The sequence below is a fragment of the Bufo bufo genome, chromosome 2, assembly GCF_905171765.1.
Source record: "Bufo bufo chromosome 2, aBufBuf1.1, whole genome shotgun sequence".
Taxonomy (NCBI): domain Eukaryota; kingdom Metazoa; phylum Chordata; class Amphibia; order Anura; family Bufonidae; genus Bufo; species Bufo bufo.
In genome coordinates, this window is record NC_053390.1 from 549,688,927 (window position 1) to 549,706,585 (window position 17,659).

General features: G+C 40.7%; 1 protein-coding gene across 2 annotated transcripts in view; it reads left to right on the forward strand.

Moving 5' to 3' along the window:
* The window catches only part of ABCG2 (ATP binding cassette subfamily G member 2 (Junior blood group)), a 120,202-nt gene that overhangs the window by 91,278 nt on the left and 11,265 nt on the right, over window positions 1-17,659 (forward strand). For both annotated transcript variants that reach the window (XM_040418096.1, XM_040418097.1), the window contains exons 5-15: window positions 517-669; window positions 2,213-2,370; window positions 4,455-4,606; window positions 5,064-5,168; window positions 5,570-5,811; window positions 9,142-9,224; window positions 9,342-9,431; window positions 10,035-10,159; window positions 14,244-14,398; window positions 14,745-14,834; window positions 16,721-16,806. In XM_040418096.1, coding sequence (XP_040274030.1) covers window positions 517-669; window positions 2,213-2,370; window positions 4,455-4,606; window positions 5,064-5,168; window positions 5,570-5,811; window positions 9,142-9,224; window positions 9,342-9,431; window positions 10,035-10,159; window positions 14,244-14,398; window positions 14,745-14,834; window positions 16,721-16,806 — 1,439 coding nt within the window. The remainder of the gene's footprint in view (window positions 1-516; window positions 670-2,212; window positions 2,371-4,454; window positions 4,607-5,063; window positions 5,169-5,569; window positions 5,812-9,141; window positions 9,225-9,341; window positions 9,432-10,034; window positions 10,160-14,243; window positions 14,399-14,744; window positions 14,835-16,720; window positions 16,807-17,659) is intronic.

The following is a 17,659-nucleotide window of genomic DNA, read 5'->3' on the forward strand; positions in this document are numbered from 1 at the left end:
CATACAACAAGGTATTGTCCTAAACAGACCATATTCCTTATTATGCACTAGAGTCGAAAATTCAACACGAAAATTCATATACTAATAGGCTGTGAATACTTACAATTATGTATGGACGGTAAATCAGATGCACAAAATGTCCCTCCTAAGTGCTTGGTATACATACTGCTGTGCTTTGTAAAATTTGGTGGGATCAACCATATGTGGTATTGGCTATAAAATTCAGACACTCCAGCTGTCTAGATCAGGTTATAAAAAGGAAGCAGTGCCCTTCCGGTGGAAGACACACTGAATCTAGCATAAAAGTAGTGCTTGCCGTTTTCCCTTTATTTTATTATCATTTTTTAATTCTAAAAATAATGAAAATAATGTCCGAGTATCCCTTATACTCATTTTCAGTCTGGTTAACTGCATTTTCCGCTGATACTAGGGACTGGTTGTAAAATATCTGGTGTTATGATTGGTTTCTATTGCTTCATGGTAAATTCAGTAATTCTAATTTTATGTATCATACAGGATGATGTTGTGATGGGGACTTTGACTGTTCGAGAGAACTTGCAATTCTCTGCAGCCTTGAGGTTACCCAGATCACTGAAGCAGAAGGATAAGGATGAGCGTATCAATCAGATCATCAAGGAACTGGGACTGACTAAAGTGGCTGACTCCAAGGTAACTGAGCTTTCTGCCTGCAATGTTCTATCAATGCTTGCCAACTGTATGACCTTATTCATATGACCTGAAACGTGTATTTTAGAGATGAGGGAATCGATTCTAAAGAAATTTGGTACAAGATTTTCAAAAACATTTACCATTTATTTCAGACAAATTGCTCTATTGGCAGCCACCATTTTATAGGTCAGAAAAATTAAGAAGTCATCTGCTACAAAGTTATTTATTTATATATAATATATATATATATATATATATACAGTACAGACCAAAAGTTTGGACACACCTTCTCATTCAAAGAGTTTTCTTTATTTTCATGACCATGAAAATTGTAGATTCACACATGTGGATTATATACATAACAAACAAGTGTGAAACAACTGAAAATATGTCATATTCTAGGTTCTTCAAAGTAGGCACCTTTTGCTTTGATTACTGCTTTGCACACTCTTGGCATTCTCTTGATGAGCTTCAAGAGGTAGTCCCCTGAAATTGTTTTCACTTCACAGGTGTGCCCTGTCAGGTTTAATAAGTGGGATTTCTTACCTTATAAATGGGGTTGGGACCATCAGTTGCGTTGAGGAGAAGTCAGGTGGATACACAGCTGATAGTCCTACTGAATAGACTTTTAGAATTTGTATTATGGCAAAAAAAAAGCAGCTAAGTAAAGAAAAACGAGTGGCCATAATTACTTTAAGAAATGAAGGTCAGTCAGTCAGCCGAAAAATTGGGAAAACTTTGAAAGTAAGGGCTATTTGACCATGAAGGAGAGTGATGGGGTGCTGCGCCAGATGACCTGGCCTTCACAGTCACCGGACCTGAACCCAATCGAGATGGTTTGGGGTGAGCTGGACCGCAGAGTGAAGGCAAAAGGGCCAACAAGTGCTAAGCATCTCTGGGAACTTCTTCAAGACTGTTGGAAGACCATTTCAGGGGACTACCTCTTGAAGCTCATCAAGAGAATGCCAAGAGTGTGCAAAGCAGTAATCAAAGCAAAAAGTGGCTACTTTGAAGAACCTAGAATATGACATATTTTCAGTTGTTTCACACTTGTTTGTTATGTATATAATTTCACATGTGTTAATTCATAGTTTTGATGCCTTCATAGTCATGAAAATAAAGAAAACTCTTTGAATGAGAAGGTGTGTCCAAACTTTTGGTCTGTACTGTGTGTATATATATATATATATATATATATATATATATATATATATAATTTTTTAGACAGTGTTTTATTAATAAAAAGTCTGGCCTGTGCAGTATGTTTTTAAACATACTGTTTTAGCTAACATCCATTTACCCATTGCCATATATGCTACTGTCACGTCAACATTACTAATGCTTTCTTGGTGTTAAAAAGAGCTTGAAAGGGGTTGGATATGGTCTTAGGAGACCTCAAAGTCTTACATGACTTTTCAGGGAAATTGGGGCATTTTCAATTAGGGTCAGATTTATTCAGAAACAAATACGACAAACAATTTCTGTTAATTGAACTCAAATGAATTGCAAGTAGTTCACTTATCTCAAGTGTGTTTTATATTAGGTTGGTACCCAGCTGATTCGTGGGGTGTCTGGAGGAGAAAGAAAAAGAACCAACATTGGTATGGAGCTCATCACTGATCCTGGAATTTTGTTCTTGGATGAACCTACTACTGGTTTGGATGCCAGCACAGCTAATGCTGTTCTTTTGCTGCTGAAAAGGTGAGGACATTTTCCCTTAAAGGGGTTCTTCTGCAAATATTTAAAATGGCCAGGTTGCTTCAGGCCTGTTTAAATAATTCACGGAGAACCCTTTTAACAAATATTCTGTTTCCAGGGCCTTCCCAGTCATGTATCCTGGAACTTCTGGGAAGGCGACATACACTATATGGACAAAAGTATTGGGACATATCAATTGAATTCAGGTGTTTCATTCAGTCCCATTGCCACAGATCTAGAAATTTAGCACCTGACCGTACAGTCTGCCTTTACAAACATTTTAGAAAGGCTCATTCTAAAGAGCTCACTGAATTCCAATGTGGTCAGTTCATAAAATTTCTTTCCTCCAAGATATTCCATGATCAACTGTAGGTGGAAGTATTGCAAATTGGAAGGGTTTAGGAACCACAGCAACTCACATGGCAGACCATGTAAAGTACCAGGGTGAGGTCACCAGTTCCTGAGGCGCATAGTGCATAAAAATCACCAACACAGTGCTAACACAATAGCTGCAGAGTTCCAAACCTCCTCTGGCATTAACATCAGCATAAAAACTGGGTACCAGGAGCTTCATGGCATGGGTTTCCAAGGCCAAGCAGCGGCATGCAAATCTTAGACCCTTAAGCACAATGCCAAAAGTCAGATGGAATGGTGTAAAGCACACCGCCACTGGACTTTGGTACAGTAACATAGTAGTAACATAGTACATAAGGCCGAAAAAAGACATTTGTCCATCCAGTTCGGCCTGTCATCCTGCAAGTTGATCCAGAGGAAGGCAAAAAAAACCTGTGAGGTAGAAGCCAATTTTCCTCACTTTAGGGGAATAAAAAATTCCTTCCCGACTCCAATCAGGCAATCAGAATAACTCCCTGGATCAACGACCCCTCTCTAGTAGCTATAGCCTGTAATATTATTACAGTGGAAAAGTATTCTGTGGAGTGGCGAGTCAAACTTCTTAATCCGGCAGTCTGATGGATGAGTCTGAATTTTGCGAATGCCAGGAGAACATTACCTACTTGACTGCATTATGCCAACTGTATAGTTTGGTGGAAGAAGGATAATGCTAAGTGGTTGTTTTTCAGGGGTTGGCCTAAGACTCTTAGTTCCAGTGAAGGGAAATCTTAATTCTTAAGTATAGCAAGACATTTTGGACAATCGTATGCTTCTAACTTTGTGGAAACAGTTTGGGAAAGGCCCTTTTCTTTTCCAGTATAACTGTGCCCCAGTGCACAAAACAAGGTCCATGATGGCATGGTTGGGTGAGTTTGGTGTGGAAGAAATTGACTGACCCTCACAGATCCCTGACATCAATCCCATCAAACACCTTTTGAGATGGACTAGAACGGAGATTGCATGCCAGGCCCTCTTGTCCAATATCAGTGTCTGACCAGACAAATGTTCTTCTGGATGAATGGGCAGAAACCCACAGGCAAACTCCAAAATCTTACAGAAAGCCTTTTCAAAATAATGGAAGCTGTCTTGGTTGCAAAAATGGGACCAACTCTATATTACTTCATATGGATTTAGAATGGGATGTGATAAAAGCTCATGTAGATGTAATATGAAGGTGTCCCAATACTTTTGTCTATATACAGTATTGTACTTGTTATGCATCTGACTGTCTGGAAAAAAAATGTCTGCCACTTTATAGAGATGTCTATGAAGTTTCCATGATCCGGCCTATAAGACATCTTATGTTTCAGTAAGCTCCTATCTGATTGTGGTGTAGGGAAGCATTGAATAAAGAATTGTTTAGATGAGGCACAGAGGGTTTGATATGTTCCCTTCCATAACGTATCTGCACAAAAAGGTAAAGAATTCTCAATTAGGGATAGTAGGCAAATTGTTTTTTTTCAGCACCTAATGGCCTACTGTGCTTCGAAAACCACTGGTGTATAGCACAGATACACCAGAATAAGGAAACAGCTATTTATTTCAACTTGCATACAGCTCTTTTAGGTTTATGTAGATGAAAACCTGTAAGGTTGTTTCAGGATTTCATGAAATGTTAAATACATATACATACCGTTATTGAAATGATCACATGAAATACTATATGTTGACATTTTCACTATTGTACCATGCAGGATGTCAAGGCAAGGCAAGACTATAATCTTCTCCATACACCAGCCTCGCTACTCCATCTTCAGACTGTTTGATACCCTGACCCTGCTGGCTGGGGGTAAAATGCTGTACCATGGGCCTTCTGACTATGCACTGGATTACTTTTCACAACTAGGTAACAATTAATAACTCTACATTATTTTTATTTGTTTTATATTTTCAGAAACTCAAAACTAACTTTTGTTTAAAAAAAGCACCTTAACAATTCCAAAGGTAGCAGTCTGATTAATGAATAAAGGATTGTGTGTTTTTCTGATGTTTTCATTTTCTTTAATATTGCTGATACAGCACCAATATGTACCGCAGCGCTGTACAGATATTTCTTTACTTATATTAGTTCCTGCTCTACTGAGGATCACAATCTAATTTCCCTCTCACATACACAATCTTATAGGGAGCCATTTGCAGTGTTTATAAAAGAACTCCCTTAAATACAAAGGGAAGGGGGGGGCGGGGGGATACAGGCTCCACACTTGTCACCCAGATCGAAATCCAGCAGTGCTAAACACAGAGCTAGTCTACATCACTACTCATAGTCTACATTTGTCATAATATATTTTTTCCTCTTCTAGGATATAACTGCGAAGAGCACAATAATCCTGCCGACTTTTTCCTTGATATTATTAATGGAGACTCAACAGCAGTTGCCTTAAACAAACTTGAGGATGTGAATCTAGGTATGCAGAATACATAAGATTCTCTATTAGACCACATTAATGTAATCTTTTGTAGGAATTATATCCAGAATGATTATTTGCAGTAATTTCACACTTTGGTCTCACAGACCCACCAAGGAGGAATCGGTTGACCAGATAATGAGTGGGTGGCCTCTAGAGACGACCTCACTGGCAGATGTCAGTGGAGATAAGGATCTGGTGGCTGGATTTCAATATGCCCAGTCCTTTTGTTCTCAGGGGTATATGCTGCTGCCAGATGTCTGGCAGAGACTTTCTTGCCTCTCCCACAGTTGTAGTCCAATGATGTTTATTGGAAGTTGAAAGTTTTTTAGCTAACAGAAGAACATACAGTAGTATTCTGCGCTATAATAAATCTATGTCTTTGTGTCTCTTTGGTACAGAGGAGCCAAATGACAGTGGCAATCCAACAGTGGTAGATAAACTGGCAAATGATTTCTGCAATACCAGTTATTATAAGGAGACTAAAGCTGAGCTGGAGAAAATGTCAAGTGGGGAAAAAGTGAAGACTAATTTCTTTTCCCGGCAAATCACATACAACACTTCTGTCTTCCATCAGATAAAATGGCTCTGTAAGAGGTCCTCTAAAAACCTTGTGCGTAATCCTCAGGCTTCAGTCGCCCAGGTACGTTTGGAGATATGATGGCTTTGTATCATCTTTCACTCAGCTCCCAAAAGAACCAGCTCGAACCTGCTTTATATGTAGGCAACTGGGATTATCCTATGAAAAATCCTGAGATTGAGGGGTCCCGAGTCTGCTCTCTGAATGGAGGAGAAGTGCATATGTTGGTCCACCACTCCATTTACTTTTATGGGGCTGATGTAGACGGCACTCTGTCAGCCTCTTTAAAGTGAAAGGACTCACGGACTGTCATGGACCCTACCTCTCCATTCAGAGAAGGAACTCTGGAAATTGTTGTTCTAGGGTTTGCATAGTGTCCCAGTGGTCAGACCCCAAGCAATCTGTTATTTATCACTTATCCTATGGATAGGTGTTAAATGATTCTTGTGGGATAAAGCCTTTAAAGTAGTTCTCGTGAAGACGACCAACCTCTGACCCCAAGTGATGAGCTGTTGTCATTCGGAAAGCCACATCTGGCTATGCAGGGGGAATATGGAATTATATGTCTTTATTTAAATAATGCATAAATGGGGCCCAAAGTGGGAGTTATTCTTACATAGTTGTTCACATATTGGTGGGGGGTAGGATGTCCCAAAAGCCTGCTTTTCGACGTCTGTATGCCATACATGGATGGCCTCCAATTTTGGACACTCGCACTTGACTTGATATACATACCACTTTGTTAGAAAGCACGTGGGTCTTTTTTTTCCCCAAAAAAAATCTCCTCTGAACAATATCAACCTTGTGACCCGAATTAGCTGTCACAGAATTGGCATTAATTGTCTTGACTCTTTTTGCATTGTGTGCACTTCTCTCCTTCTTTAATGTCCCCGACACCTCATTAGTGCTGGATTTCCAGTCCTCTCTATGCGTGGTACACAGTTCATTAAAACCATTTCACTTCATCCGACTTAAATCAGTTCTGATATGATCCTTGTTTTCCACCACAACTAGCTTAATAGCTAAGTAATCTGTGCCCCTTGATCTTTTTGGTGGGTTCTTAGTAATACAGTCCCCTTATCTGCAGCGATTATAGCATTAGGAGCTAATGCATCTTTACAGCTTCCACTTAAGTGATCAGCCTGATACCAATAATTTGAAAATATTTTATCCACCTTTGTACGATAGAATTGGCAGAAAAGGTCAAAGCGTTTAATATAATCTCCTAATCTCCTTACTAGTTTCTCTGTATCATTGCCACTTGATCACATATAGACAATGCTTTGCTGTGAGCCATTTTCATTAAGAGTTTAAGCTTTTTGTAGGATTTTCACAGTATTGTTTCCAAATTTTGCAATTCAAGAGCTTGCAAACCTGCCTCAGCAGTGCTGAAAATAAAATCCTGAAAGTGCATAATATACTTAATGTATGTTCTTTGATGCTTTGGAGAACTTTCATAGGTTGCTGTAAAGAACTAATACAGGATGTCCAGGATTATCCTTCCATTATATATATTTGTTAAAGAGGTTGTTCAACAGTTTTTTTTAAATAATGGTGTATCCTCAGAGTAGGCCATCACTAGCTGATCGACAGTGGTCAGACACTCTGCACCCTCGCCTATCAGCTGTTTTATGTAGCTCCATCACTGGAACTACACAGCACAGTCAGCATTGTAGTGGACAGTGCTCTCAACTGCAGCGCTGTTCCCATTCACTTTAATAGGACCTCTGCCATTCAGCTACCGGTAGTCATGGCCCATCTTGAGGGTAGGTCATCACTTTAAAAAATGTTGGACAACATAATCTTGAGGTATGAGAAAAACAGAGGGTGTAGCTCTGACAACATCTCACTCATTTGTGTGCAAAATGCAGGTTGCCGCCATTAAAGGGGTTGCCGTAGGTTAGGATTCCTACAAAAGACTCAGATTGGTGTAAAAAGTCAATAAATAAAAGAAGTACTACTCACCTTACCGATCCCTGATGCTGCTGTTCCTCTCAACATGTAGGAAAGGACCACTCAATGAATCGCCAGCCTCAGTAGTGACACGCCTGAGCTTGTGATTGGCTGTGTGGTCATTTCCTGTGCGTCAAAACGGACTGGAGGCAGACGCCAGTGAGGGAGCTTGGAAGCCCTGGAACGGAAGCAACAGGGGATTGGTGAAGTGACTATATTGTTAATTTTGTTTTTGAACACCGAACTGACCATTTGTGGGAAACTCTTGACTTCCAGCCAACTCCTTTTTAAAGTAAAACTACTTCACACTTCTGTTATTTTTTCTACTAAACATCTTTTCAGTTTTGCCATTTTTGTATTAAAACCAAAATGTGAAGGTTTGTTAGGAGAATAGAATTGTGGAAAATGACTCCTCCTTAGGCCCCTTTCACACGGGCGAGTATTCCGTGCGGATGCGTGAGGTGAACGCATTGCACCCGCACTGAATACCAACCCATTAATTTCTATGGGGCTGTTCACATGAGCGGTGATTTTCACGCATCACTTGTGCGTTGCGTGAAAATCGCAGCATGCTCTATATTCTGCGTTTTTCTCGCAACGCAGGCCTCATAGAAGTGAATGGGGTTGCGTGAAAATCGCAAGCATCCGCAAGCAAGTGCGGATGCGGTGCGATTTTCACGCACGGTTGCTAGGTGACAGTCTATTCACTGTATTATTTTCCCTTATAACATGGTTATAAGGGAAAATAATAGCATTCTGAATACAGAATGCTTAGTACAATAGCGCTGGAGGGGTTAAAAAATAAAATAAAATTAACTCCCCTTCTCCTCTTGTTCGCGTAGTTCCCGGTCTCTTCTTTACTTCTTTAATGATGAACTACCGGCTAGGACCTGTGGTGACGTCAGATCACATGCTCCAATCACATGGACCATGTGATTGGAGCATGTGATCTGACGTCACCAAAGGTCCTTTAGCCCACAGCTCATCATTAAAGAAGTAAAGAAGAGACCGGGAACTACGCGAACAAGAGGAGAAGGTGAGTTAATTTTTTTAACCCTCAATTGATCACCTGCTAAGCATTCTGTATTCAGAATGCTATTATGTTCCCTTATAACCATGTTATAAGGGAAAATAATAACATATACACAACACCGATCCCAAGCCCGAACTTCTGTGAAGAAGTTCGGGTTTGGGTACCAAACATGCGTGATTTTTCTCACGCGAGTGCAAAATGCATTACAATGTTTTGCACTCGCGTGGAAAAATCGCGGGTGTTCCCGCAACGTACCCGCAACACCCGTGTGAAAGAGGCCTTAGACTGTTACATGAGCTGATATTCTATGCTTTTGGTCAATATGGAGAAGGAAATGGTCACATAAACAATTATGACAGAATGTACCCACAGCTTCATAAAATATATATACATTTTCCCTCTCACAGATAATGGTTAGTCTTATTCTTGCGCTCATTGTTGGAGCCATCTTCTTTGGTGTAAAAGATGATGAGAACGGAATCCAAAACAGGTCAGTGCATGAGATCGGTTATCGATAGAAAGTGGTAAAAGGCAAGGCATCACATTATTTCTATATAATCTGGAAAGAAGGAGACTCTCTCAGATAAAACCTGTGCTTTCTTCACAGAGTTGGATCTTTGTTCTTCATAACCACAAACCAGTGTTTCAGCAGTGTATCTGCCATTGAGCTCTTCATCGTGGAGAAGAAATTATTCATGTGGGTATCATTTTAAGAAAATGACCATAGAACGATGATGATCCAGCATTTGCTGGTTATATACTGAGGACTCTGATCATAATGAATTGTTAAGATGACCTATAAACCTGGAGAAACAGAGCAGTACATACCGTATTAGTACATTATAATATCCTTAGCTCTATGGGACATATGGATATCAGAAGAGGCTCCCAGAGAGAAGAATCTCAGAGTGGCATTGTCAGTCATTTGTTTGAGTGGCTGGCATGTAGTAATACTTTCCAACTGCAGGACCAGATTTGCTTCCTCTTTTGGTGATTGTTGACCATTCAGTTGTTACCAGCCTTGTTTACTTGAACATTTTATACATGGTCCTCAACGCCTAGTCCAGGCATGGCCAACCTGCAGCTCTCCAGCTGTTGTAAAACTACAACTCCCACCATACCCTGCTGTAGGTAGTTGTATTTTTGCAACAACTGGAAGCCTCAGGTTGGCCATCCCTGGCCTAGGCCATAAAATAAACTTATTACCTAATCTTTGGTTGGTTCTATATGAGCCTAGCTTGTTTTATTCGGTCATTTTCAGGCAGCTCCGGCTAATGATTATTTTAATGATTTCTTTCAGACATGAGTACATCAGTGGATACTACAGACTGTCCGCATACTTCATCTCCAAGCTGTTTGCAGATTTGCTTCCCATGAGGACAATGCCAAGCATTATTTTTACATGCATTATCTATTTCATGATTGGTAAGTGTACTGCAAAATGCCATAATTTTTTTTTCTGTATGTTTGCTTGAAGTTAAAGGGAACCTGTCATCAACTTTATGCTGACCTCACTGAGGGCAGCATAAAATAGTGACAGAAATTCTGATCTCAGCGGTGTGTTACTGATGAGCTAAAGGTAAGTGGTTGCCGAGAACCAGCATCACAATCATTGCAGACTAAGCCTGAATTAAGAGTTACGGCCACCTGAGAAGAGTCATGGTTATTCATAATCTCCTGCACTCTGATGATTGGCAGTTCTCTCCTAGAGTAAACTAGGTAAAGTAGGAGACTGTCAATTATCAGCAGGTGGGCAGGGAGAGCAGGAATTCATGAATAACCATGACTCTTCTCAGGTGTCCGTCACTGTTTTCCAGGCCCGGTCTGCAATAATTGTGATGTTGGTTCTCGGCAACAACTTACTTTTAACTTATAAATGACAGACCGCTGAAATCAACTCACCTGTCTCTACTTTATTCTGCCGTTAGTATGGGCAGCATAAAGTTGATGACAGGTTACCTTTTAAAATTTGCTCTATCCATTCTATCCAATCTGTGATTCTCTGACTTTACAGTCACTGGAGGACCATCAGACCGGTCACAATTGGTGAGATTGGCTTCCTGAGAAAAATCTAATTAGTTAAGCCAGTTGCCGTTCACTTAAAGGGAACCTGTCACCTGGATTTTGTGTATAGAGCAGAGGACATGGGTTGCTAGATGGCCGCTAGCACATCCGCAATACCCAGTCCCCATAGCTCTGTGTGCTTTTATTGTGTAAAAATAAAATCCTGTACGTGAGATGAGTCCTGTCCCTGACTCACATCTCAGGTTAATTTGCATATGTATCAAATAGTTTTTTTTACACAATAAAAGCACACAGAGCTATAGGGACTGGATATTGCTGATGTGCTAGCAGCCATCTAGCATCCCATGTCCTCAGCTCTATGCACAAAATCCCGGTGGCAGGTTCCCTTTAATGCCCCATTTATGTAATAGGTGGCTGCAAAGAAAGCACTTCATCTCACGTTATTCCAGATTCTATCTTATGAATCCAGCTGCTGAACAATGTCCTGTTAGTTGTCAATAAAAGTAGAAACTTTGGAGTTATTGGTATTGGCCAAGGCAAAAGAATCAATATACAAATGCATGAAACAAACGGACTGGATACAATGGAGAAGTTTATCAAGCCCTCTGCAAGGGAAAGTGGCAGCAGAAGGTTGAAATGTTTCCCTCCAGCGTCCTTTAGCACAGAATGTGTGTGTTTTTTTATTTTTTTATTTTTTATGGGATCTGGGAGGTTTTCTGGCCCACGTAGCCCAACAAATTTAAATGGAAGCTGTCATCAGCTTTATGCGGACTTCACGGTGGGCAGCATAAAGTGGTGACAGATGAGCTGATTTCAGCAGTATGTCATTCATGAGCTAAAAGGAAGTGGTTGATGAGCACCAACATCATAATCGTTGCAGCCCGGGCCTGCAAAAGAGTTACGGCTGCCTGAGAAGAGTCATGGTTATTCATGAGCTCCTGCTCTCCCCGCCTACTTGTTGATGATTGACAGTCTTCTATGAAGAAAACAAAGGAGAAGATTGTTAATCATCAGCAGGTGGGCAGGGAAAGCAAGAGCTCATGGAAAACCTTGACTCTTCTCATGTAGCTGTGACCTTTTTCCAGGCCTGTGCTGCAATGATCATGATGCTGGTTCTCTGCAACCACTTACTTACAAACTGCTGAAATTGTTGCATCCAGAGGTCGGCATAAGGTTAATGACAGATTCCCTACTTATGGCATAAAACTGGTATACACCAAGAGCTGGTGTAGATTTCAGTTCTGGCACACAGACTTCCAGAGATGTGCCACAATTAAAGGGGTTGTCTGCTTTTTTAAATATTTATGGCCTATCCTCATGATAGGTCATCATTATCAGATCAGCTGTCTAAAGAGAAGGCAGCACTTGTACAAGTGCTGCCTTTTCTTCACTGTTTACCTCTTTGTCCTTGCAACAGTGGTGAGCAGGTGTAATACAACTATGCTGTCCCATTCACCTCTATGGGACGGCTCCTTCCTGTTCACCTGAATAGAAAAGAGCTGCCCCCCCGAATCTGATATTGATGACATATCCTGAGGATAGGCCATCAATATATATATAAAAAAAAAGCGTACACCTCTTTAAAATGTGTGCACCCATTAATAAATTTGGCATACCATACACCAGTGCTCAGGGGCTGACGGTGAACCGCAATGGGGGTTGATTATTTCCCAGACCCAGCGGCCCCTAAAATACTGCCAGGACAAAGACTACTTTCAATGGAGACTTCTGCTGGTACCTAGAAAGCTTTGCCCACACCTCTCTAGCCAATGGCGTGGGCTATGGCTGAAAAATCACTCTTGCTGCTTGTTCATGCAGCTGGAAAACAGCCAACCCAGTCTCCTATTAAAAGACAAAAAGAAACCGCTTATTTCTAAAAATTGCCCTTTCTGCTCTTCCAAGCTACACTTATTTCATAGATCATCTTCCAAGCTACACTTATTTCATAGATCAAAGGCTCGACGTGTTTCTGCCTCATCAGGAGCCTCCCCTGAATGGCTCCTTGCATGACATTCAGCCACATGTCGCGCCACCGGGGTATCTGCTTCATTCCTGATGTCATTCAGGAGGCGCATTGGGGAACACCTAAATTACATCAGGAATTACAAAGCGGATACCCCGGTGGATCGACATGTGGCTGAATGTCATGCAGTTCAGTTCCAGGGCATTGAAATCATTCGACCCTCACCACGTGGGGGTGATTTTGATAGACTGGTATTGCAGAAGGAGGCACAGTGGACCTTTCCACTGAGTACTGTACGGCCGAAGGGTCTCAATGATCATATATCCTATACGTGTTTTCTGTAATCCTGTCTCTTGGGTCTGAAACATCAGTCGCCTTTGAGCACTTATATGGTGGTGTTACATGAACGTGTGTTGTCAACCATAATGAGTAGTGCCAGATTACTATAATGCTGTGCACATTAAACCAGACTAAGGCCCCATTCACACGTCCGCAATTTCGTTCCGCATTTTGCGTAACGGAATTGCGGACCCATTCATTTCTATGGGGCCGCACGATGTGCGGCCCGGATCCGGAAATGCGGACCCGCACTTCCAGGTCTGCATTTCCGTTCCCGAAAAAAATGGAACATGTCCTATTCTTGTCTGCAATTGTGGACAAGAATAGGCATATTCTATTAGTGCCGGCAATGTGCAATTGCCGGTGTCCTTGTTTTGTGGATCCGTCTATAGCGCAAAACACTTACGGACGTCTGAATGGAGCTAAGGCTACATGTACACGACCGTATGGGTTTTGCAGTCCACAAATTGCAGATCCGCAAAAAAAAAAGGATGACATCCGTATGCCATCAGTTTTTTTTTGTTTGTTTTTTGCAGATCCAATGTAACAATGCCTAAAACACACAAGAATAGGACGTGTTCTATTTTTTTTGCGGGGCTACAGAACGGACATACTGATGCGGACAGCACACGGTGTTCTGTCCGCATTTTTTGCGGACCTATTAAAATGAATGGGTCCGCATCCTATCTGCAAATAAATCTGAACGGACACTGAAACAAACAACGTTTGTGTGCATGTAGCCTTAGTGGTAGTTTAGGAAAACCTGAGCAGCATATGATAGTGTGACATTTTATAAGCTCAAACATTATGCAATGGCATTATGTTTTGATATCTTTTACCAATTAGTTGTTTTTATGTTGCAGGCTTTAGGGATGGATACTTTTGTATCCTGTTTCCGCCATCATGCTATTGTTACATTTTTATTGTGGGAATCTCCTTCAGATCGCGCAGGGTAAAGGCCCTTTTGTTTACAATAACACCCTGCTGGGCGGAGGCTTCCGCCTGGCAGTGTGTTCGGTGACGTCACCGGCTCTGATGGGCGTGCTTTAACTCATTTTCTCCAAGAATCCCAGAGGACCTGAGAAGTGCATATATGGAGAAATATCAGTGTTGCCTCAATGGACAGTCGAGTTCATGGTAACTTTTTTTTTTTTTAATATATATTGGCTTTCTACATTTTAGGTTTCAAGCCTACAGCAGGATGTTTCTTCATTATGATGTTCACCTTGATGTTGATTTCCTACACCGCTACCTCCATGGCTTTAGCCATTGCAGCTGGTCAGGATGTGGTTGCTGTCGCTAATCTTCTTATGACCATAAGCTTTGTCTTCATGATTGTGAGTACAGCACATGAAATGTTTTTCCTTCTTGAGAACTTGCAGCTATTTATTGTGAATGGGGATGAGCGAACTTGTGTTTTCAAGTTGAGCGTACAAGGTTCGGGCTATCTAAGAATTCAGTTATACAGTATGTACATCATGCTCAATTCATACGGAATTCTAATGATTTTAAGTTCTTAAAATGTGAACCCACTGATCACAGTTGCCAGTGTATACATATAGTACATATCCTCTAACCCTCTAACTACCAAACTGAGTATGTATGAAGGCAGAAATTTTTTAAATTAATATATTGTGCTGTATTACAACCATACCACTAGTTAACTTGACAATCTGCTTTTAGATATTTTCAGGCTTACTGGTGAACGTAACCTCCATTATGAGTTGGCTGTCTTGGCTCAAGTACTTCAGCATTCCTCGTTATGGTCTGACTGTAAGTCACATTTTAAATGATCAGCATACCTTCTTTAGATAATATCACTTTTATTCTTTTCCTCATTTTTTATTTTCTTACAGTATGTTCTGTAGTGATGGACGAACATTGGCCGGGATGGTTTGCGAATACGCGTTCGCGCTCAAATGTTCGCGAACCGTGTGTCCGCAGCGGGCCCCATAGACTTGAATGGCAGGCGAACCTGAAAAACCTTCAGGTCATATTTGCAGCCACCAAATAATTACTAGAAGTACACAAATAGTCCCAGAACATGGACAGTGACATATCAGATGTATTATTCGAATTTGCGATCTCCATTCATTATTTTTTTCAATGCGAAATATCGGCAATGTCATTTTTGCGCATGCGCAAAATAGGCGCGGCCTACTGCAGCAACTATAGAAAGTATATTATTGGTTCTTTACAATGTAAACGAACATGGCGGGCGCGAATATCGCCATATGTTCAGCGAACTAGCAAAGTTTGCCGCGAAACTCTGATAGTGTTAACAGCTATAGGTTAGGTTTTATACAGTAAGTAGTTACTTGAAATGGTACTATCTGGGATACAAGATGCTGTCGCTAATGTGGAGTGCGTAGAAATGCAACAATTCTGGCTTCAAAGTACGTGAAGATGATGATCCCCCGATTGTACTGCAGGAAATGCATTAATTCAAATTATAATATGCCAAATTTCTTCATGTGTAAGATAGAGTTTATTTGCATAAAACTGAATCCATACTTATTTTTTAAGGTCCTCAGATGTTTGTATGTTGGGTGCTTAGATTTTAGTTAGGCCTTATGCACACAACCATATGCATTTTGTGGTTCACGGTTGAAACACAGACATCACATGGATTTTCAGATCCACGTTTTACGGACCACACAATACATATGGCCATGTGCATGAGGCTTTAGATGCCTAACCCATTGTAAGGATTCCCTGAAGGTCCCAGTTCTCAGTACCCTATATAGATTTGGCCAGCTCATCCAATATAACTGGCTATTTGCATATTTTAAGAACTACTCTCACCATCCACCTTTGTTATGCGGTCTGGGTGCCGTCTACTTTTTTTTTGAGCACCTTTTCAATAGGTCCATGGTCCGCATTTTGGATGATGCGTGCGCTTTCTTCATCCATATATCCAAAGATAGAACATGTCCTACACTTGACAGCAAAATGCAGAACACGGACCCATAGAAGTCAATGAGTCCACAAAAAATGCGTATGTAACATGGACGGTATCCATATTTTGCGGACCACATGTGCATGAGGGCTTAATTAATGAATAGGTATAAGCCATTATTAAAAAAAATCGATATTTAGGTACAGCCACACACAGTGGAATTGCATATGTTTTACTGTACCACCAAAATGGGTGAGATTTAAACAAATCTCATCTACACGCTGCATAAGGAATCCACAGCAGGAATTGACCAGAGGTACAGATTTTCGACCTAACTCATGAAAATTTATGTTGCGGATTTTACCCTTTAAATTCAGCCGCCATGTGGCCCTATCCTAAATGTAACACGTCTACTAAATGGTTATATAAAGGCAAGCTATATCTTTTTTTCAATGTCCTGTGCTCTTTACTGCCATCTGGTGGTTCAGGTGCTGTAGTATTTGTGTGCTCATTTAGTCAAAATTATAGTCTTATGTATGTGATTTATATTCAGAGCAGGCTATTGAGCGCAATGTATTGCCATAGGACAATGTGTGTATCACTAGTGAAGCATCTAATGGTGGTTAGACGCAATACATATTTGTCAGAGGACCCTGAGGGTTTCTATTGGATACAATATTTTAACGTTCTGAACTAAGGAGTATATATATTAGAGAAATAATAGATTATTTTTTTATTTATTTTTTCTGTCTCGCACCAGGCTCTGCAAGCAAACGAATTTCCAGGGCAATTTTTCTGCAGAAATATCACAGAGTATACGTGCAATGCAAGCAGCCCTCTTCTCTTGTAAGTGCCCCTGTTTCTATATGAAGTAATGGTAGTTATTCTATAAAAAGAGCAATTTTATGTACTGTATGTACCGGATCTTCCAGATAACATGAAGCTAAGTAGATTGCACTGTTTTCTGTCGAAGTGGATAAAAAAAACATTGGGAGAACTTACTAGGACTGTTATTTCATTGTCCATCTTAAGATGTGCGCTGGTGTAACATGAACCAAATTTACGAAGACGCGCAGTCCTCTTAAATTTGGTTCATCTTCCGATCCCAGCTCCAGGAAAACAAATCTATGGCAGCTTCAAGCTGTAGATTTACATTATAATTTACACCAGTTTCTGGAGAAAACAAAATTTAATTAAAAAAAATATGTCTGCTGGGCTGTGGGTGGCCACCTCCAGCTGTATCCTGCCCACTTTTTTCTAACGTGGTAAGAGCAGCATAAAATTGAAAAAAGTTGCAATTAGAGATATTCAAAAATTGCTGCGTTATCGAATTTTACAAAAAAACATTTGCTTTGTGACGAATTACTTCATCACGAAGCGCATTACTTTGTAAATAGCTACAATTGTCCCGCTCCCCATCATTGTACCCCTCAGATGCTGGATTCATAGCTGATCGCGGCATCTGACAGTAATAATACACTGTAACATAAAGTAAAAAATAAAACATTACATCATACTTGCCTCCTCCATTTGCTCACGACGGGCCTGCCACCTCCATCTTGATTGAAGATCTGAAGCGAAATCTCACGCGGCCAGTGATGTCATCACGTCAGCCAGCGTGGTGATGTCATACGTCATCGCGCACTGGATTTTGTGTGAGATCTTCAATCAGTATTAGGAAGTATGATCTTTTTTGTTT